The sequence below is a fragment of the Mus musculus genome, chromosome 12 (genome assembly GCF_000001635.26).
Source record: "Mus musculus strain C57BL/6J chromosome 12, GRCm38.p6 C57BL/6J".
Lineage (NCBI taxonomy): Eukaryota > Metazoa > Chordata > Mammalia > Rodentia > Muridae > Mus > Mus musculus.
The window spans coordinates 103,216,308-103,238,987 of NC_000078.6; the positions used below are offsets into that span (position 1 = coordinate 103,216,308).

At 50.1% G+C, this 22,680-nt stretch overlaps 1 protein-coding gene across 5 annotated transcripts in view; it reads right to left on the minus strand.

Annotated features, from left to right (window-relative positions):
* Prima1 (proline rich membrane anchor 1) overlaps positions 1-22,680 on the minus strand; it is a 48,267-nt gene that overhangs the window by 21,855 nt on the left and 3,732 nt on the right. For all 5 annotated transcript variants that reach the window (XR_381482.2, XR_381481.1, XM_006515507.4 and 2 more), the window contains exon 3: positions 19,279-19,414. Coding sequence is in view for 3 of the 5 variants with exons in the window: in XM_006515507.4 (XP_006515570.1) it covers positions 19,279-19,414 (136 nt within the window). In the remaining 2 variants the exon portion in view is untranslated. The remainder of the gene's footprint in view (positions 1-19,278; positions 19,415-22,680) is intronic.

The window sequence follows — 22,680 nt, forward strand, 5'->3', positions numbered from 1 at the left end:
TCATGGCAGGTTTTGAGGACAAGTTCCACATCAAGACACCGAAACATGGGGTCACTAAGGGCTGGCAGTCCCTGGCAGCTTTGGAGGATGAAATTCTATCCCAAGGAGTTGCACTTGAACTCTATGTTCCAGACGAGTGCCTCCCAGAACCTCCTGCCCTTTCCTGGTTTCTTGGCCAGGGCCTATGTCTCGCCTAAAAGTCTCTGGCAGGTGACAGTAGGGTCAGCTCTGTCCTAGCTGAGGCTACAGAAGCAAAACATGCTGAGACTGTCCCTCTGAGTATCAGGCCTTGTTTAACAAAAGAAAGAAAACTTACATGTGTGTGACTCGGGGACAAAAGTACACTTAAAAGTACAAGTATCGGAGCTGGTTGTCCCGGGGCTCTATGTCCAATAGAGTAGCTATCAACCACTTGTGACTACTTAAGTTTGATTTAAGCTATCAATATAATAAGGGCTGGAGAGATAGCTCTGTCAATAAAGAGCCTGCTGTGCAAGCATGAAACCCCAAGTCTAATGCCCAGATTTGCCTACAAAATCTGGAGGAACAAGCTTGCAATCCCAGCCCTAAGGGGACAAAGGCCGGTCCTTGGGGCTTTTAGACAACCTGTCTAGGTCACTGTTATGAGTTCCTATCTCAAACAAACAAATAACCACGACCACCCCAAAATGAAAAGGTAGATAGTGCTTGAGGAATGTCACCCCAAACCAACCTCTAGCCTTCACACATTAACACACTCGCGTGCCTGCACACACACACACACACACACACACACACACACACACACACACACACAGTAAAACCAGGCATTCAGTTTCTCAGTGGTACTTGCCCTTTGTCAAGTGCTCAGTAGCCACAGAGGGAAACGACAACTGGGCTACACAGACACAATCATGACCATTGTCATGGAAGTTTGTTTGATAGCTGGATGGCACTGGGTCAGACAAATGAGGACAGGAGTCCCCTTTGCAAATAACACCATAACCACTTTACTTATCCTACCCAAAGCAAGAAGAAAAGAGATGGTTCTCTTGTTTCACAGTGGCATCCACTGTTGTTAAAGGGTGTGTTTCTGTCATTTTTCTTTCATTGTCAGATTCCTCCCGTTAGAAGAGCAACACAGCGGTAATCAGAGAGGTGAAGTCGCAGAGCCACGGGGGCCGAGACAATCAGAGCCTCTAAGGGGGAAGATTTCTGCTATTACCACTGGGACAGACTGTACTGGTGTGAGCCATCTTTCCAACGCTTCGGCTCTGACCATCCAGGTAAAACCTGTGGACCTTCCAAACCCACATGAGCACACAATGGCAGGGTGAGTGGAATGCCGGGCCTACAAAGCAGTCATTATTTTGTTGAGACAATAGTGAAACCTTCCATGATAGGCAGACAGGCCACTGGCCAGGCCTAAGCCCATGAAGATCCTGTTACTTCAATGACCATGGACAACTCCTCTACCCTTAGCTTGTCCAAAGCACGATGATGCTGAGACTGTGTGGCAGGTCTCCCTACACAAAGCTCCACCTAGGCCTTCCCTCTCTCTACACATGCAGATTCTTCTGAAGATCAAGGTCACACCACCTGGCCACCTGGGCTCTGGTACTCTGGTACAAAAGTCTGAACTTTTGTAAGTCACTCCATCTCCCTGGCTCTCCAAGGCCTATCTGCCCAATTAGAGTGGTTATATAGGCTTAAGTCAGCATCCCCAACTTCATCACACCTGGCATCTCAGGCTGCTCTGTAGCGTCTCAGTGTTTAGGGGTTTCTCTGGCCTCTTCTCACTCACTGGTGAACACTTCTGGGAACCCTCTTCTGACTCCTGAGTTCAGTGCAGAAAGCCAGTGCATACAACAGCCAGCAGCAGACAAGAAAGCCAGACTCGGGCTCCTGGTATGCATTACACAGATCTAGCCAATCCAAGGAGACTGACTTAATAGCTTCTCATGGGATAGTCTGCGTTTCTAAGTCTATTGCCTTCAAAATGACCCCCAGCTACCGAGAGACTGCACAGAGGAACTGTCTATAACAGGGTTAAGGAAGAGACCCAGGCATTCTTTCCACAATACCCATAATTCTCTCTGCAAAGGCAGGGGGGTGGTGTGCCTCTGCTACCCATGGTCTAATTCATTCTAAATCTGAGAACAAGAAACTCATTCATTCTGAGCTAGGGTGCCTAGGGGTAGGGGATAGGAAATAGTGCCCTCTGGCCTTTTCTGATTGATGACAAGGGTCACACAGAAACTTGGGAGCAGAGAACAGATTCTACTCACTTTGCCTTGACAGAAGGTGGAGTGGGGACATTAACCAAGGCATGCTTTTCTTTGACCAACCCAAGAACCTCTCCATCTTTCCCAGGCAGAAGATCCAAGGATGGAGTCTTTGTAAAGGCTGTTGAGACCTGGCCTCACCTAACCAGAGATGTAACATGACCTCCCTCCAACCAAGACCCTTTGATAACTGCAAACCATGGAGGAGCAGAGATACTGGGACCCTTTCCAGACAGGGCAATTCTAAATTGGATCTCAACAGCCAACCTCTGGGATAATTCAATTCTATAATATGAACCAGATTCTCTCCCATTGTATAAAGAAGTAGTCATGGGAGTCACCAGCACCACTGCTTATGTTCCTTTGAAAGGCCGAGGAGTGCCACCGTAGGGATGTACCAGGCCGTCTCTGTGTTGTCACAGGCATCTGTGAGTTTCCTGCCATGTGCAAATCCCAAAGGTTTCAGGAAATGTTATAGAAGTCTGAGAGGTTCAACTGGCTGGATAGAGATAGAATGGCGGGGAGCTGGGCTTGTCCGGAAAAGTGCCTATGCTGTGAACACAAGGACCTGATTCCAACCTAGCGCCCACGTGAAAAAGTCAGGTATGGTGGTGGCAGAGACAGGAGGATGCCTGGGACCTGTTTGTCAGCTAGTCTAGTCTACTTGCAAGCTCTAGGTCAGTGAGAGACTCTCTCTTGAAAAATAAGGTGAATGGTACCTGAAGAAGAACACTTGACGTTCTCTCTCTCTCTCTCTCTCTCTCTCTCTCTCTCTCTCTCTCTCACACACACACACACACACTTAACTTTTCCTTTCTGGTAGCGAGGATTGAACTCATGACCCTGTGCATGCTCTGAAGTCTCCACTAAGCTCTACTGCCAGCCCTGTGGGAGGATACTTCCCCAAAGCATCTCCACAAGGAATTCTTCCGCTTTAATTCAGTGTCATCTCAACCTTCTCCACGCACCTCCGTCTAAAATCCAGATGACGTTCAGCCCTGGACCAACCTCGTCCTGCCATCCTCTCTTTACTTTTCCTGACAGCTGGCCTCACAGGTCACCATAATCAACTGCTCCGTCATTTCCCTTTGACAGGGACGTTAATGGGGGCTTGGAGGTGAAGTCTGTCTTTCACAGACACAGTGGTGCTTCCGAGACCAGCTATGTCCACCAACTCCAGAAATCCAGTTTCTGCGATGTGCTGCCCACAGTCCTGGAAATAACTGTGCCCCACACCCATGTTCCAGCAAGGCATCCATCGGGCCATTCAAACCAACAGGCATGAAAGCAGGAGGGAGGGGTGTAGAAAGGAGTGGGGCCTCAGAGGGAGTGAGGGGAGGAATATAAGAAGGACACAGGCAGTAAGCATGATTAAAATTATTACAGATGTGTATTAAATTCCCAAAGAATACATTTTTTTTTTAATTTACAGAACAGAAAACCAGTTATCAGGCATAAGCAAGGCATTGTCCCATGACTTCTAACCCCACCTCCCCAGCTTCCCCTTACTGGCCAGTTTCTGGATGTTTCTAGAACTTTTAGTTAAGAATGGTCACCCCTTTCCTATGACCCCTTACAGACACATGTGTTTATAGCCAAGTCAGGTGAGAGCATGCCACTCTGCAGAAATACTCCGAGTCATTATGAGCAGAGCTACTTTTTATTGTCTGTTCATAAGAGCTGAATGGAGAGCCACGGATGCACCACGCTCCGTCTAAATCCTTCTGAGGCTGTTTACAGATATAGGGCACCTCAGCCAGCTTTCTGTAATTTCCAAACCTCAAAGGTCGTTTGGTACCCACAGTCGAGCAGGAGTCGTGCTATCTGTACTCTCGACTCTCCTCCCCTCCCACGGAAATCCACAGATCTTGTAACAGGAACAGCACTGGGTGCTGGGCAGCTCGGCACTGCTGTTTCCCCTGCGGGATGCATGCAGATGCTATTGCCTCTTCTAAAATCCAAAACCGGGTGAAGTGACCAGAGGATAGAAGCTGCCTCCTACCTTTCTATGCCTCCCTGCCCTCCCCAGCCCCACTGCATCCTGACTCTGCACTGCCTCAAACTTCCTTAGTCAGCTCTGCTCTCAGCCTCAGCCTAGTCTCACTGTGGGGCAGTGTCTTGAGCCACTGTCATTATCCAGAGAATGGAGGATCAGGATTTTTAAATATAAAATATTGCTGACTGGTCAAGGCTTTCTTTTCTGTTTTGAAACATTGGGTGTGACCAGTTAAGCATTTTGTGTTGTTTCTAATATGGTAGCCAAATGGTACTTCTTAGGGGGAAGGACCCAGCTCCAGACTTGGGGACAGATAAATTTTAATCCATCCTTTGGGGAATAAAGGAAGGACACTATCAACCTGGAAGATGGAGAGGAAAGAGCTGTATCCTCGGGTCTTGTTCACTGGCTTTAGCTTCCATGCTGAGCCTGCTCCTATCCATTGCCCCTTAAAGACCAATCCAGCCACACTGTCTCAATTCTGGCTGGATGCCACCTCCACACTTATAGCTCCAGATGCAACCTATGTCCAGCTCCTGGCCTGTGTTCAACTGTGACCTGGCATCTCTACTCGAATGGTTCACAGGAGGCTCAGAGTTCACAAGAGACAATGAACTCACTATCTTCTCAATCCAGGAAGGGAGGTCCTTCCTGATGACCCACACGATCCATCAGTGCGTCATACACTTCTCCCTAAGGTTGGCTCAGCAGCCTCCCATCCAGCCTCCTGTTTCCCCATGTCTCCCCTCCCTGTCTCTGCCTAATGAAGATGCACTTCACCTGTGCCCCGCATCCTCCAGAGGTTTCTTGCCAACGATGGCTTGAACCTTAATCTTTGTGTCATGGCTTTGCTAAATATCGCTTCCATTTAAGTCACTTCCCTTGTAGAGAAGAATCTAGAAACTTCCCGGATGGTAACAGAACTCCTATTGCTAGCATGAAGTTCGAGAAATTCTGAGGGAAAGATGGATGGGTTACGGGATGTGTGTTAGGAGGGAAGGGAGGGGAGTCAGCTCTGTTACCTAATGGCTGCACCTCAGAAACAGTGCCATTAATTCCCATAAGCCCTGGCGTGTCTCACGCCCTCACTCCCACCACAGAACGGTGAGCAGTTGGGTGGAAACGTCAGAGCTGGTTAATCCCACACGGTTTATAGGCTGCAGAAAGCATCTAGAGTTGAATAGGAAGATAAACTGCTTTGCTGCTATACGGCCCAGAATGTTCCCAGAGATGAGATGAAAATCCTTTGTGTATTTCTGACTGTGAAGGAATCCAGGTCCTGGCTTCAGGGAGGAAGGAAGGATTAGACTTTACTGGGATGGTGATTTGCTTGTTTTTAAGGCCCCATGGGGAGTTATCCTGCCTCCTGCTCTCCAAGATGCTGAGGGGTGGGCATTGAGAAGCAATGGCTCCATCAAGGTCAGAGCAGTAGCATGGAGAAAAAGGAATGAAAGGGGGGATATGGGGGACTTTCTTATATCTCAAAAATAATGAAAGAATTAAGCAGGTCTTTGTGTCATAGGATCATGCCATGACTGAGCCAAGAACTGGAAAAGACACTGTAGTTTGCAGAGGTCTTTGCTCTCAGAAGAATGTGGAGTACATGCTATGGGGCCCCAGTTCTCTGCTCTGAGGCAGCTAATGACATACTTCCCTGTGTTCTCCATCACCACTGGATGAACTGACTTCCTGTGGGCTCCCTGGGAATGTCCTGCTGAAACCACACCCTGATTCCACAGGTTCCATCCCTGTTCTGGCCCACTTCTCTTCCTTCCTTCTGCTTCCTCTTGGGGACATTCCGTTTGTCCCTGCGTACACCTGAACCATCTAAGCTAGCTCTGCCTCTAGAATGAACCAGGCAGGATGGGTAATGAAAAACAGAAAGACGCTGTGGGTCACATAGGACTGTGTGGGTCTACTGTGAGACGGTGCCGTGGGCACAGAGCAGAACAGGAAACCCACCCGAGAAACAGCTTCCTGTCCTCTAGCCCAGCTAAAGTCAACAACCAGGTCTGACCTGTGCAAAGCTGTATTCATGGTTAGACAGACCCGCTACATACCTTCCTTCAGGCCAGTGGAACAACAGCTCCTCAGAGATGCTAAACTCTGGCTCTCTGGACCAGGTCTTGCATATTTGTTTTGACAGGTGGTAGGGATGTGTGTATATAAATGGTCCATAAATCAATCCAGATTAGCATACGGAATTATACCACAGTGTGAAACTGAATCATCAGAAGACATAGTCAAGACTTTCCCCAGCAGACAACAAGGTGGGTAACTGGGAGTTTCCCCGTAAAAGGAAAGACTCCACTCTGTGGAGCACCAGGTGAGGTTGTGAACTATGGGTGCCTGGGTGTCAGGTAGGAGACTCACATTTTATGATGAATGGCACTGACCACAGCCCTGGCTGCTGCTCACTCTGTGCCAGGGGCACTCACTCTCCAGCCCAAACACCAGGAAATAGCCATCCCCACATACCCAGAGAGCGCTTGTCACTACTGTGCTGGAGGACTGCTGCAGCAAAATCAGCTCAAGTGAGAGGGAGGAGGGTGAAGGAGGCAGGCTCTGCTTCCGGGGCTGGGGGTTCAGGTGAAACCCTGTTCCTTGAATAAGGAGAGTATAAGGAAATAACTAATAATAGGAGCATGGAGGGGGAGGGAGCACAGAGGGGAGGGAGCACGGAGAGGAGGTAGCACAGAGGGGGGAGGGAACATAGAAGAGAAGGAGCACAGGGAGGAGGGAGCACAGAGTGGGGGAGCACAGAGGGGAGGGACTGCCAGAAATAGCAAGAATTCCACAGCCTTGCCCAGAAGTCCAGTAGGCATTTCTAACTGGGCAGCCTAGTATATCCACTGCACACTTCCCAACATGGGGAGTGGGAGGTGTACTGGAAGAGAAGCATCCAGAAAGGACTCTGTCCTTTCTCTGCACCTGGTAGACTACGGCTTGGGTACCACATGCCAAGAGCTTTCCAAGCAGTCTAGCCCAAGACATGTGAGCCTTCCCTGGGATCCTCTGAAAGAGACAGGGGAGGACACAGATGCCACTGCCAGGCCATCACAACTGGCTCCGGTAAGCTCCCGCAAGGCCCTGGGGTCTAGCAGATGACATCTCCTCAGGCAGTTTGGCCATATTTAGAGGGAACGGAGGGCAGTATAAATCAAGTCCCTAGAAACATGGCTGCAAACCAGACCAACATCTCAGCACAGTCTTAGAAAGAAGTGGTTGCCACAGTGAGGTCCCCAACACAGACACACAAACCGGCAGGGGCTTGGCCTCCTTCCATCCGGGAGAGATGGATAGTTTCCACGCCGTGCCTAGCCCATGATTCTCTCCAAACCTCAACTGGAAACTGACACTTGGCTCTACGTCATCCAAGTCTAAGTCTGGTCTACCACCTGAACAGAGTGACGGCTTCTTAGCCAGCCTCATGCTCTCCCTGTTCCAACTCCCTTTCCACTCACCGTCAGTGCCATCGAATGAAGCTCATCCCTTTAGGCCATCCTTATAGCCCTGAGCCTCTTTAACGGATCTCCATTTGAAGAGGACCCAGTTTGTGCAGTGTGATCCTGAATGGGTCAGTGCTAGCATTCCTCTCACCCTAGGACAACTTCTCCTGTGAGCCACTGTCTCCCACAGCTTACAGCACCCAGTGTTGTGATCTGAGAGTTTCCTACAGTCTGTGGCTGTTCCGTTCCAGGGTTGTGAACATGTCCCCCTCTGCCTGCTACGTTCTCCCTGGACTTCGCAAGATAGTTACCTCAACAACTAGCCTGCTTGGAGATGTTCCCTGCCCCTCACTTGAAGCTAACCCACCCTCCATTTCTGGTGCTCTCACCAGTCCATCTCCAAGCTCTCCTTCTCTCAGACACTGTCTTCTCTTCCAAGGGACCCGGCCTGCCCCACACAGCTTCCCCTCACACCACAGCTCCGCTCTCTGTAGCACACCTGCCGCACAGTCTGGCTCAAAGGCTTAGCACGCTGATTGCTTCTGGTGTTTATCCTCTGCCAGAATGTCAGTCCTGCAGCCACTTTGTCCTAGAGCATATTCCAGGTTCTGAAGACATGTTTAATAAAATGTTTGAATGAGTGAAAGTTGGCTTGCCCCCAAATGTCCTCCCTCAGGCTCCTCTGGGCCTAGCCTTAGGACCTCCATTAGCATGTGTCTGTAACAATGTTGACCAGAACACCTGTGGGGGCATTAAGAGGCCCTGACCACACCCCTGCTGGCTCTCTTCCCATTTGGCTTATGCTGTCCCCAGTCTAGACCAGTGTATCTCCCTAGGGCCCAAATGTCTCCCCAAGGCCAAGTCCCTCCCTCCCCATCCTCCATGCCCTTAGGAGCTCTACCTTCTCCTTGAAGTCCCTGGGTTCTGCAAGCTTCCATCACTGACTGACTTCCATGGCTGTCCCCGAGTGGAAAGATCCACTTGTTTGACCCCAAATGTCTCCTCCTCCCTCGTTCCTCTCCACTCACAGTGCGAATCATACGGGGCGGTGTACGATCAATCCCCTTGTGACTGCTCTAGCAAGAACTTCCACCGTCGACTCCTGCCTGCCTTCTGGCTCCTGTCCGCATGCTTGGCGCATTCCTCGGACCCATCCCCCAGGCTCCTCGTGAACCTCAAGCCCTGTCTTCACCTCTCCTCCCTTCAGTCCTCTCCCCAGTCCTCTATGTGGCTCTTGTCCCATTGTGAATGCCCCCCACAGCCTCCTCCTGAGTGACAGTTGAGATGTCTGCCTCAGCTTTAGACTCGTGGCCTCTTCAAGGCTCTGTGACTAACCTGGAGTTAGACTTCAGTTGTGTCCCTGCTCCCATCCAAGAGGCACCCGATCACACTGGGAGTCTTCTCACTCCCTACCACGGCTGTCCAGGCTGTTGAGCCTGCCTGGCTGGGCTGTAGTCCTAAACCTTGGCCTGCTATCTCCTCTCTGAGCTTTGCCCTCAGCCCCTGCCACCCAGCTTGTGTTCTCTAGACTCCCTGTCCCATCTCTTTTAGGGCACCTCTGCCCTCTTCCACCGCCAGCCTTTATTTGAGACTTGTTCTCCTATCTCTGCCTGGCTGGTGGCTCCTCCGAGTGACCTGCTCCAGTCAGGTGCCTTCCTTCTGGTTAACACTGGAGACAAACGAGTCTGCCATTCCTTCATATGTAGCCTCCCTCCACTGTCACAGACATCTCAGACTCCACCCGAGACAAGACATGATGTCGTGACCCTTCCTGTGGGGTCCTCGGTGACTCTCCACTGTGCCATTCTCAGCCAGTGGCTCTCAGGTGCCAGTCTCCCCTACTGCCCTGAGCTCCAGGACCAGGTGTGGTACCCATCGTGCCTGTCCTTCGCCTCCCCTCCCTGCAGGTGTCTCCCGGGATCACCTCCAACGGGCCACTTGCTTTTGATTCTTTGTTCAGCCTGTCTCTGGAGAAAGCTAAATCAGACAGGGTCCCAAGAACCACTCGAATGCAGCAAGCAGAATCTGATAAAAACCTGAGCCTCACGTTGGCTCCTCTCTCCTGGGCAGCTTCCCTGTCTTCATCACTCAGGCAAACACCGACATACACATACATACACTCGCCATGTGTCAGGCCCAGGACCATCACACAAGTGGGGCACCCTAGGTGAAATCTGTAATAACATTAATGAGCTGACACACTGACTGGACCCCTCCCTTATCCCCCTTGATGGGTGCTGTCCCAAGCATTGCCCTGACTCTCCCAACTGCCTAGGACAACACATGAGGCCCTTGCAGCTGTCCCGCATCAGCTAGTTCCTAATCACTGGTGCTGGGCAGCAGAATGCAGGTCCTGGGAATGGCTTGAAGTTTGTAAGCAGATGTGTTCTTGCTTTGAGCATGACGCTTCACACATCTCCTCTCCCGATTATCAACTGCTTTGGGGAAATCAAGTTTCCAACCCCAGCACCCCTTGCTTGCCAGCATCCCTTGCCACATCTTGGCCACCCGTGAACGCCAGCACACAGCTACTTCCCAGCAAGTGTTCTCCTTAAGCAGCGTAATCTAATTGGTTGGTTTCTATTCTAATTGGTTGGTTTCTATTCTAATTGGTTGGTTTCTATTCTAATTGATTGGTTTCTATTCTAATTGATTGGTTTCTATTCTAATTGACTGGTTTCCAATTTGCCCTCCTTTGTAACTTAAAATGAGGATAAGGACTTAAAACGGAACACAGACTGAAGCAGATAAAACAAGACTCGAGTCATTTGCATCTGGGAGCCTGTGTTTTCCTTCACACTTCCCGGAAGTGTGTAAAGAGGGAACTGGGCCGTTTTCATAGCCACAGTTGCTACAGATTCTGAGAGACCAGTTTGCAATGCTTGCTCTTAGTGTTATGCTGGGAAGGTGGCAGGCTTTGAGGTTTATTGAAAAGGAGACATACCCTCAGTACCAGCACCCGATGTCTACTGGCCTTGGGAAAGTTCCAGACTTCAGAGACCTGGGGTTTGGTCCCAGGTACCTGATGGCAACTTTGAGAGGGTCACTTGGTCCTTCTGAGTATGTGTTTTCTTGGGGTCAGGTTTGCTTAGAAGAGAGGGACCAACATGTTTTGGTGATATGATGATCAGCCTCTGCCACCGGGGTGTCAGGGACAGGTGATACCCAAGAACTGCCACTTCAGATTCAAGGCCACATCTCCCTCCCCCTCCCACCCCCCAGCAAACACACCTGTGATTCCAGCCTTGGCATAGGTTTGGCGCCTCACAGACACTGCAGTGTGCTGTGGAAGCGTGGTGCACGGAATTCAGCAGATGTCTGATGAACAATTTGTAGAGTGGCCTCAGGTCTCAAGGGAAACAAATCCATCTATACCCAGGGAGAACCCTGGTGGAAATCTCAAGTCTGTTTTCCCCGTTGAGAGCTGAACAAGAGAAACCAGTCTGCTGGCCTCGGTACAGAGGGTCATCATGCTCTGGGACCCACAAAGAAACAAAAGACATGTAAGGCACAACCTGATTAAGGCGAAGGATCATGCTGGGCTATGCTTGTTACTGCCAAGTGCCTGGACCTCTGCAGGTAAGCTCAGGGAAAAACAAAGGAAGTAATGATGGAGCCAAGTCCTTGGTCCCTCTGATGGGCAGCGAGGATTGAGCCTTGACCCAGGCTGTTAAAGATCTCAGAACTTTATCTGGATGTAACACTATGCCTGGGATGCCCTGGGCTGAATGTAGACTTTTAAAAAAAAATGTGAAGAGTTGGCCCATTTTACAGATGGAAAAATGGAGTCTAAACCAGATAACAAATTTGCTAAAGTACGATTCTTACTTAACAAAAATCTTACTTACAGACAGCGGGCAGCTCACTAGGGGGCAGAGCCAGGCCCTCATTCATGATTTTTATCTCCCACAACTACCTTTAGATGTAGAAAATGGGAGCCCAGAGAGGCAGGGTGACCAAGATACTGCTAGAGCAACCCAGAGCCCAGCTGGCCTCCAGGTTCCACAAACAAACAAACAAACAAACAAACAAACAAACAAAACCAAAACCAGGAATATGGATCAGTGACAAGAGGAAAGCAGTATCTCAAGCAAAAGAAAAGAGGCCCAGGAATCTACCTGTGCTGAGTATAGACTAAAATGTGAGAGCTGGCCCACTTTACAGATGGAAAAATAGAATCCGAATTTGGGAAAACCAACCCTGCATCAACACAGAGTAGAAAGCAAGACGATTTCCAAGTCTCAAAGCCCCTGGGATCTGATACCTGTCTGGTGCTCACTCCATGTCAAGCCAAGGGCAAGGTCAGCAGCATCTATGGACCTCCGTGGAGGGCCTGGCATCCCTCATAGAAGGCAAGGTGATGGGGGATGAGTTTATCTGCTGTGCCCATAAGCTTTGTGACCCCAAGGGCAGGCAGACCATGCCCTCTCACACTCATGACCCAGGAGGACTCTAGTTTGCGTGTGATGAGAACCTTTGCCATTCAGAAGTTCAGTAGAGCTAACCCTGTGTTAACGTTGAGGGGAAAAAGGTTCCCTGCTTCTTCTTGGCCCCACCTGATCTCCACCATCACCCTACTGTGAAATTACAAACACGGAGAGAATGCAATAAGTGGCATCTTCCACCAGTGACTGCTCAGAGCCCAGGGGCATCCCTGCATCCCTCTCTCCTAGCTCAGGCACAGCATGGGTCTTTTAGAATGGTCTCAAATCTAAGTTAGCTCAGCACTGCTCACCTGCCCCTAGCGCAGTCCAGCTACCGTCACCACCATCAATGGCTGGACACAATACTGGCCTTGTCCCTGAGCCCTGAGCTCTACTCTTCCCTTTTCTCTCACTCCCTTCCACAGGACCAGTTTCTGAAAAGTATAGATGAGGCCTTACCCTCTAGGTCAGCGGTTCTCACCCCAAATATAAGATTATTTTTGTTGCTACTTCATAACTGTAGCAAACCTACAGTTACGAATTGTAATGCAAATATCTGTGTTTTCCTATGGTTTTAGGCAAACCCTTGAAAGGATCATTATACAGCACCCCTGGGGGTCAGTGGTGACCCACAGGTTGAGAACCTCTGCCCTTGAGGCTCCCTTTTGCTAGATGCAGTCCAAGCTTCTTTCTGATGCTCTGTGTAACCTGCTACTTACTGCCTCTGCATATCACCCCTTCCCCCATGACTATAAGGCCCCTCCTGTTTCCCACACTCTGCAGCCATCCGCCACAATGGCTTCTCTCACAGCCCAGGCATTACCCAACACGATGACCTTGCACAGGCTGTTCCCTCTGATAAGAGTGTTTCCCCCATCTCCTCAGCTTCTTCCTCTCCTTCAGCGAGATCTCAGCTTACATGTGATCTCAGGTCCAACCCAGCATCCCTTCAGAGCACAGCAGACACCATCTTCCATTTTCCTGCGCCATGTCTCTTACATCTCTCAACAGCTCCTCCCCCCATCTCATGTACATACACAGTAAACCATAAGCTCTGTGGCTGCGGGGACCCTTCTGTCATGGTCAATGCATTCTCAGGACCCAGCCTATGTCTGATGCACAGAAGGTCCCCCAAAGTATCAGGGAAATAAACTGCTAAGGACCATGGTGTGTCCAATATGGGCTAAAGAGCTGGAGCTGCCACTAAGGACCCAGCAGTGCAAGTCTAGGCAAGAATCCAAGCACTAGCCAGTCAAACACACACATAAAAGCCAGGATGACTGCTGCAAAGGAAAACAAAAGACCAAAGAACATGTGCCTATGGAACAGCATGGCCGCCAAACACACCCACACCACGGTGTCACATGCCTGTAACGCCAACAGTAGGGAAGCTGAGGCAGGAAAAGCATGGTTCAAGCCTAGCTTGGGCTATAGAGAGAGTTCGAGGCCAGTCTGAGCCTATCTAAAAGGGGGCGGAGCTTGGGAATGTAGCTAGATGAGGGCATTTGACTGGCACGTGCAAAGCCAGTGCTCCATCTCCAGCACTGCACAAGCAAAAGGCACACACACACACACACACACACACACACACACACGAAGAAAAAGGCGGAAAGATGAATTATCTGACCTTATCTGACCCTCCTCATGAAGAGGCAAGGCCTGCTCCTCACTCCTTGCTAGTCAGTGCTGGCCCCTTGATTCCACAGAACAGAGCACAGTAGCCGTACTGTTATACGCCTTTTCTCAGCCACACTGTCAAAAGAAGCACAGCTTCTGCCTGCCTTGCAACCTCGAAACCTGGCCTCCATGGTATGAGGAGGCCCAGACCGTGTGGTGACATCACTCGCAGGTGCTCTAGTGCATGGCCCAGCTGAGGACCCTGCCAACAGGTGACCAAAGCCGGTATCAACCAGCCTACCCGAGAGGGGAAGTCTTTGGAATGACCCGGCCCAGGCAGTTCACTACAGCTTCATAAAAGACACATGGGGAGAGCATCCTGGCGGGATGCAGTTCACCCTGCCATCTGGGACAGTGAGGGAACAACCCTTTTGTGGGCCATCTATTGAGGCAGCTTGTTCTGTAGCCGTGTGAAACCAGGCTAGGGCGGGGGTGAGGTGAGATCCTCAGAGGCAGGCTGGCCCTTCCAGCTGGGCAGCCTGGACCAAGAAACCTGCCCTTGCTGAAGCTCTGGTCTTTGCAGAGAAAGTAAGGATAATGCCACTTATTGCATAGGCGTGTCTGAGGGTTCGCTGAGCTCTTGCCTGCAGGATCAGGGACAAAACATTGGTTTCTTTCTACTGTCCAAAGCATGGGGAGGCATTCTAACTGAGTATGGTGGTACATGTCTACAAACTCATTACTGGGAAGACTGGGTGGATCTACAGTTCTAGGCTAAACTTACAACGGGAAACCCTGCCTCAAAAATAAAATATTCTATAACACCCACAGCTTAGTTGGAATCCTTTTTGTTAATGCATGGCACACAGTGGGGCCAGGCAACCCTGTTCCCAGCTGTGCCACTGACGTGTGGCCTTTAGGGGAGTCACTTAACCTCCCTTCTGATTTCTATAAGAATTAAATAAAGGCAGAAATAAAACCCATCCCAGTGCTTTGAAGTCCTTGGACTCTGTGGACACACCGGCTCACGCCTCTGCTCTGCCACAGCTATTTCCGGCTTGCCTGCCTTGAAGCCGGTCTCACAGAGGGGGTGCACACGCTTTTCTTTGAGGGCTGGTGGTATATGGTTCTTCTTCCGTGGCCCAAGGAAGCAAGCTCAGGTCCTCCATTCTGGTGGCTGTCATGGGTTTTGCCTGTGTATTGTCCCCCATACCTTCTTAAAATACCATCATAGGGGATCCCATTTTACTTTGAGGATCGCCCTAGAAGGGATGTGAACGGAATTCTCAGAGTTCCCTTTTTTTTTTTTTTTTTTTTTTTTGTGGAATCTACCCAGCTGGTGAGAGCCCACGGCATCCCAAGTTTATTCTCAGCAAGGTTCCAGAATCTACCAGTGGCTTGTTTGGGCCACTGCTGGTCTAATGGTTAGTGGCTTAAGGTTACTACAACTGTCAGTCTTAATAATTCCTTCTTAAGACGGGGTCTCACATAGTCCAGGCTGTCCTTGAACTCACTATATAGTCAAGGGTGACCTTGAACTCCTGATCATCCCGGGGGTGGGGGTGGGGCTGAAATTGCAGGTGAATATCATCACTCCCAGTTTAACATAAATAGAAGTTTTAGCCTCTCTCTCTCTCTCTCTCTCTCTCTCTCTCTCTCTCTCTCCCTTCTCTCTGTGAGATGATTGATGATGATGATGATGATGATGATGGTGGTGGTGATGATGATGATGATGTTTGTGTGGACATCAGAGGACAACTTACAGGAGCCATTTTCTGCCTCATGGACCCTGGGGATCAAACCCAGGATACCAGGTTTGGCAACAAACACCTTTACCATCTCACCAGCCTTGCCTTCACATTTCTTATTAGCTGACACTGAGTGGTAACTAGGTCCCAGGCTCTCCACAGATTCATTTGACATAAAGACCATGTGGTCACCCACATGTGACAGGGACAGCTACTTGTCCTGGTTCACAGCAGCTCAGGAGCCCGAGTCACTCAAGTGGCTAACGAGCAAAGACAAGAGGGCAGAAAAACCAGGCTTCGAGTCACAGCTCTGTGACACCACCTTTGGGGCTGCACAGAGTTCGCCTAGGGTGGCCTGTAGAGTCTCCAGTCTCCACAGCAGTTCCTTTCCTGGTGAAAAAACAGGCCCAGAGAGAGCTACAGCTGGCCTGGTGTCACAGAGCTGAGGGAAAGAACCTTCTGGGTCTTTAATGCCCTTTGATGTAACTGCCATTGTCTCCGACTCTGCTCACGGAGTGCTCCTAATGACGAAGAATCAGCCTCATTTGAGAGTGAGGGATGAGTTCAGGTTGTTTGACCCCATGATGACCTGTGGAGTGAGGAATCCTGGGAATGAGGCTCCAGGGACCCAAGGCTGAGCAGTTTCCCCAAAGAGACTTTGGGAGCTAAAACCAGGAGAGTCCTGGGGACACTGGGATGCATTGCTCACCCTGAGCAACAAGGAAGTAGCTGAACGCTGGTTGCATGGTGAGGGGAGGCTGCACACACACACGCACACACACACACACACACACACACACACACACACACACACAGAGGTGCAAGATCTTTTCTGGCAGATCAACCCTAACACACACTCAATGTTGTTAAAAGAAGTTATTGTCCCTGAAGCAGGGTGCGATGGTATGCCATCTGCCTGCCTGACATCTCTGTAGGCTCATCGCTGTCCAGGCAATGTCCCAAAAGACAGACCCATGTCCCTACAGTACCATAGATTTTAGACAGCACACAGTGCTCAAACACACTGAAGCTCTTACAGTTTGGATCCTGAATGCTCCCCAAGAGCCATTTGTTAACAGTTTGGTGCCCAGTCTGTGGTACAACTGAGAAAAGAGATGGGACCTTTAAGAGGTGGGGCCTAGTAAGAAGTTAATTCATTAGGGCTATGGCCTTGAAGGATATACTGTGGCCCCAAGCCTTTTCTTACTTCCTTTGCTTCTTGGCTGCCAGACTATGAACAGGTTTCCTCCATCATCCGCTTCCACCATGACAGACTGTACTGACACACACATATCTGAAGCCCAGGGTCAAGCAGCCATAACCGAATCCTCTGAAACAGAGTCTAAAGGAGCCTTTCCTGTTAGTAAGGTAATTAGCTTAGGTGTTTCATCGAAGTGACAGGAAGCTCACACAAAATCTGTAACAGCAGCACTACTAACAGCATAGCGTGCTCCTTTGGATGCTCTTATAAGCCTTCTGATTAACATCTTAAAGCCCTGGCTTGTTTTCATTGGTTTGATTCTAGGGGCCCCTTCTATCTGAGCAAGTGGCCCGGGTTTCTCATTTAGGCAACATCTACAAAGAATTCTATGGAAACCAGGATGAATATACACAGAAAAGCAAAGGCGAATGAGAAGTGGTGCCTGGGTACAGGGAATTTGGTGAGCTGTCGGGGCTCATGGGATAGGATACTTCTCGCTTACCCAGGCCTTGGAGACCCATGGGGCTGGAAGATCTGTCTCACAGCTGCCCCCTCCCTTTTGACCCTGCTGTGATTTGGATGTCATTTGCCCCAGCAAAACTCCTGTTAAAACTTGGTTGGCTGCCAACACAGTGACATGTGGAGGTGGCACCTTAGAGAAGGATTAATGTCTTTCTTGTGACACTGGATGGGTTCTCTTGGGAACGGAAATGCTACAGAGCAATCAGCTCTGGACAGCTTTGCTCCTGTCACATCTGTACACGCCTGATGTCACATCCACCCTTTGGCCCACTGTAGCATGAAAGAGTGGGAAGCCCCTCTTAACAGATGCTTCCCCCTAGCCTTAGGTATCCAGCCAACATATAGGATTTTCCTTTATAAGCTACCCAGTCTCTGGCATTGTCTTATAGTAACAGAAAATGGATCAAGACAACCCTGCTGAAGACTGATACCCAGGATGTGTCTCACACAGTCCTACCTCCCAGTGTGTCCATGCTATTCTTTCTACTTGGATGTCTAGTTCGCACAACCTCCAAAACAACCCAGGACAGTCCCATGTATCTTATAGACCAGGTTCCGCATGAATAGTGGGTCACGTGGCAATAATCCATCCATCTCCCCAGCCACTGCTTACAAGAAACAGCTTCCACCCCAGGTTGAAGACAATAGGAAGGCTAATTTGACATTTAGGGGTAGAATATGGCCTAAGCACTCAGGAATTTCCAGTGTCCCTGCCAACGATTTCCATGTCCTCACAGGCCACCCTGTGGGTCACTAATACGACACCCTCTGTGGAGCTAGTGATCACAGGAGGACAGATTATACTCCCTGGTCCAGGTGCGTGGCAACACAAGAGGAGTTGAAGGAACCATAGCTGGATGTGGGGAACTATCAGATCTCATCACACACACTTGGGGGCCAGATGCTGGGCTGAAAGGATTATCTCAGGAAAGGAAGATGACATCTCCAGGGACAGAAGCCAGGTCTTAGCACAGGCCGATGGGGTCTCTCGGGATAAGCAAGGCAGAGAGCACCCAGAGTTAGAAAAATGCTGAAGGATGCCAGAGGGCTTGGTGGAATTTGGTTCTCACTTAAAGCCTGCATCTGAGTAATCTCAGGCCATTCTAAAGCCTGCCTCAAAGGCTCTGACTCATAGATTTAAAGGAAGCAAGAGAGGCTGTAAGTTAGGTTATTTGGAGCTACACTCCCTGAAGCGTAGGGTCACAAGGAGCCGATACAAAGGAAAGAACCCACACAAAGTGCAAAGATGGCCCTACACTCTGTATTTCCCACCAGGTACCAAGAGGCTAGACACAGCCTGGCAGACATTGAATTTCATCAAGGTTATTTAGAACACACTCACACTTAATTCAGTGGAGATGTGATCATTGGTATGCTCCAGGGCAAACCTGGAGAGACCCATTTACAGCTAAGCATCTCCTCAAGAGACCCCAGGACCCACCACTTGTAGTCAGAGAACTTAACTATGCAGAAGTGAGGATGGAAGCCATTCCTGGGTAAAGAAGCGTGCCTTTGCTTTCATGATTGGGCAATTAAATGGTTCAGAAAGGCAGTCGTTCAGGGAGGAGGCAAGCCCGAGAGCTCCAGCAGGTTGGGTACAAATGGTCAAAACGCAAGAGTGGATCTCGGCTCCCAGACCTTTGCCTTTGGCTCTACCCTAACTGTCTTCTTAGACAGGCATCGGAATTGAAAATTAAACTGTGTGGGTGGGGTATTTAAGATCATACTGAGCAGCTGCCCCCTTTAAAGATCTGGCCCTCGGAACATTCCAGGCTGGGTCACTTATCAAATGGAGATTGACTTTTATCCGATTAACTGATGGAGAAGCATTCTTCTCCATCTTGCAGAAGCATTCTGGGGGAATAGCGTTCTGCAGACTGCAGGGGAAAGTTGGGTCTTGGCTTCCCTCCCGCTCGGCCAGTGGAAAATTACAAAGAAGGCAGAGCTGTCCTCCGTCTCCTCTCGTTCATCAGCTGTTCCTGGGCCCAGGAAAATATAGAGTGTAGCACGCCCCCCAAACAAACAAACAAACAAACAATGAATGAGTCTTCACTTACCTGGGGCGGAGAGTAGTCTGGGAGGTGGCGGAGGTGGGGGTGGAGGGGGAAGAGGGGGTGGGGGCCGGCACTGGCAGATGTGTTGGCAGCTGTCAGTCACCTTAGAGCAAGACTTCTGGGGCTCAGCGTGTGTCACCTGCAGATATGGAAACAGCCAGGAGATGCAAGAGGCCACAAGGCAGCTAGAAGCTGAGCCGAGCCTGCTTCCAGGTCCCTTCCAGGCCACAGCCTGGCATTCTGGATCTCTGAGACCAAAGCAGGCGGAATAGAGAGGAGTCAAAGAAGTTATTCCCAGAGAGTGGCAGCTGCTCCATCATCTAAGTCCCCAGACCCACGTCTATCTTCCTGAGACCACACAGGCTGAGCCCTTACCTTTCTAGTCAAGGCTCCTTCAGCCTTTCTGTGTCTGTCTGGGGCACAGTCCTCCCATCTTGGAGAGGAAACTTACCTAACTGAACCTTGGTCTGCATCCCACGTGATCAGACAGTGGAACTAACCTCCTGATGTTCTCTGTATAGCAGCTGAGTGCTTCCTGGGAAACATATCTACCCAGTCACCCCAACCCCTCCAGTGACCCCCCAAGGCTTTCTTACTACTCAGAGGACCCCATGGCCCACAAATCATGGCCTAAGCAGCCCTTGGCAAGCTCTGTGCATCCTTCTCTCCCTCCCCGGCCCTCCTGCCATCCTGGGCCATTGCGTATGCTGTCCTGGTGGCTCTCCTGGTCTTCGCCTCAGCCTTTGCCACCCCTCAGCTCTGCTTTCTTTTCTCCAGCCAGGCCAAATCCCCTTCTCAAAGGTTCCCTGGTACCCTGGCTCACTTCTACTACTTAGTCCCAGCCTGTCACTATCATGGGACTGTATGCTATGCCAGGACAGACCTTTCTATGCCTTGGCTTCCCTCTCATAATTAAAAACTGACACCCAAGGGAAGGGCCCAGCACTCACAGAGAACTGGCCAGTGAATGAACAAACACCAGCGACTGGACCAGAACCCGTGCCTTGTCAGTCTGGGCCTGGGTTCTTCCCTGGATGGGTTTCTGGTTCCTTGTGGCAGCTAGAGACAGTTGTGCTCAACAATACTTCCTCGCTCCAGCCGTGTCCTGGAAGCCCCTCCCGCAGCCCCAACACATTCCTGCCTTTGCCTTTCCTGCAAACAGTGAACTGAGACTTTTGCAGGGGAGCTAGGCCTGGTGTGTTTTTGCTTTAATCTCCCAGTCAAACACAGCCTGAGAGCCATGGGTTAGACAGTGGCCAGTGTCCCTCCATATGCAGAGGGTTGTAAAGCCAGGAGTCCAAAGCTGGCTTCAAGACAAGAAGGCAAGAGTTAGGGGCAACACATTGCCTCAGTGAGAGACACGGTTAATTAGTGTGTCTTCATGTAAGCATTTGGAAACACAGAATTCCAGTGCCCCTGCAACTTCCGCCAGCCTGCCATTGCAATTGGGGACCCTAGAGTCCCTCTACTATGTGAGAGAGGCTTCCAATGTGCTTGGTGGCACAACAGCTGCATAGTGGATGTCAGGGTGGCAATGAGAGGACAAGGCTCTTTGGGACCACCTCTTAGCATTTTTAAAGCACCGCTGACTATGTTTCTGACCCTGGAAACAGTCCTGTCTCCCAAGGTAAAGCTACGGTGCTCAGAATATGAGCTTCCTTCTTCATTCCTGTAGAGACACAACTCGATTGTCAGAGTCAGGGTAAACAGGCCAGACACTTGCCATATGTCTGAGCCCATCCCCCAGCCAGGCCTGACTCCTGCCCTGCTCTGGATCATCATTGCCTAAGACTCTGAGCTCAAACACACCCAGACAAAGCCATTCCTTCCCCAGTCTCCCAGACACTCTGAACACAACAGAGTTCATGAGCAGCACATTGGTTTGACCTGGCCTGACAAAATGGCCTTTTTTTTTTTTCCGAGAGGACACAAGAGTGACGATCTATCTACAAGAGTGTTTTTAATATGATCAAATGGCAGACAAGAAGATGGGGACCAAGTTTTGGGGCTGAAGGAGGAAGAAGTGAAGGAGTTCGTTGCATCCTAGAAATCAATAGATCCTGGTCTCTCTCATGCATAGGCTCCACTGAGACCCAAGGGAACAACTGCTCAAGAATCTGTTCTCACGGGAGGGCCAAGAAGGACTGTCCTTCTTGCCCAGGGCTGGGTTCTGGCCAGGGTCCCACTGGAGTTCCTATAGGTTAGTTGTGCATAAGCCTATGATTGATAAGCCTCGCTCCATTGACCCCTTACCCATCAGTAGGCTTCTCTTCGCCCTTCAAAGCCCTTTCTTACACAATCATCTGGGATAAGCTGTCCCTACAGCCCAACTTGAGCTTCTTGGCCTCATTGCTGCTTCTTCACCTTGGAAATATTCCTCTTTGAGGCAAGTTCCCTGCTGTTTTATACTATCTGTCCCCTCACAGGAGCTGTAGGTGTCTGGGGCAGACAAGTAGATGGTGAGCGTTGTATTCATCCTGAGCAGGGACACGGTGTTGACAGCTATAGGAAGCTTATTAGCCATACGACAGGCAAGACAAGGGGTCAACAAGCTTAAATGATGTACCCAGCATCCAACCCAACACTGTCCAGACCTAGTGACCACCTGATGCTTGTCTGGGTTACTTTTCTCATCTGTGGTGACAAAACATGTGACTGCGGAACTTCAAGAAGGAGGATTTTAGCTTGACCCACAGTCGCAGGGACAGCCCATCATGGTGGGAAATCCCAGCCAGCAGGAGGTGGATGTGGCTAGTCACATTGTGTCCACAGTCAGGAAGCAGAGGGGCATTGATGTGGGCAGAGGGAAACAAGGACTGTGTTGCGAAGGGGGAGGTCATTCATGAGATGTTCTGGCAGAGAGTTTGGTTGCATTTTATTTTGCCTGTGCCCTGGGGATGTGAGCGACGCTGGATTCGAGGTCACTTTGTATGGCTCTCACACCCAGTGTGTACGGTGCCTCCTAAACATGTTCAGGATTTGCCTCTGTTATTGCCCTGCCCCAGGCGTCCACGTCTACTGGGTAGCCCCTGCCTCTAACTAGTATTGCTAGGAAAATTGTCTTGTTGCGTAATGGATAAACAGTAAAGATCACTCTATCTTACAAATATCTCCAGGATGGTACAGAATAGACTTATGCTAAAAGTGAAACCCAGCTTGGCATATGCTCAACGCGTATGGCAGCCCTGAGGTGTCTAAAGTGACCATCTGAGATGGTGTAATGTCTGACTTTGAACTCTCCATTGTGCCTAGGAGTCCCAGTGTCAAATCTCAACTTTAAGACAATTAGGGGTTTACCTCTCCTTCCCTCCCCAGGTCTTTCCATGCCTCACCCTTGCCCTTGGCTTCTGGCTGTTCCCTCTGTCAAATATTTCACTGTCTGGTGTATCCAGAACTCTGTCACAT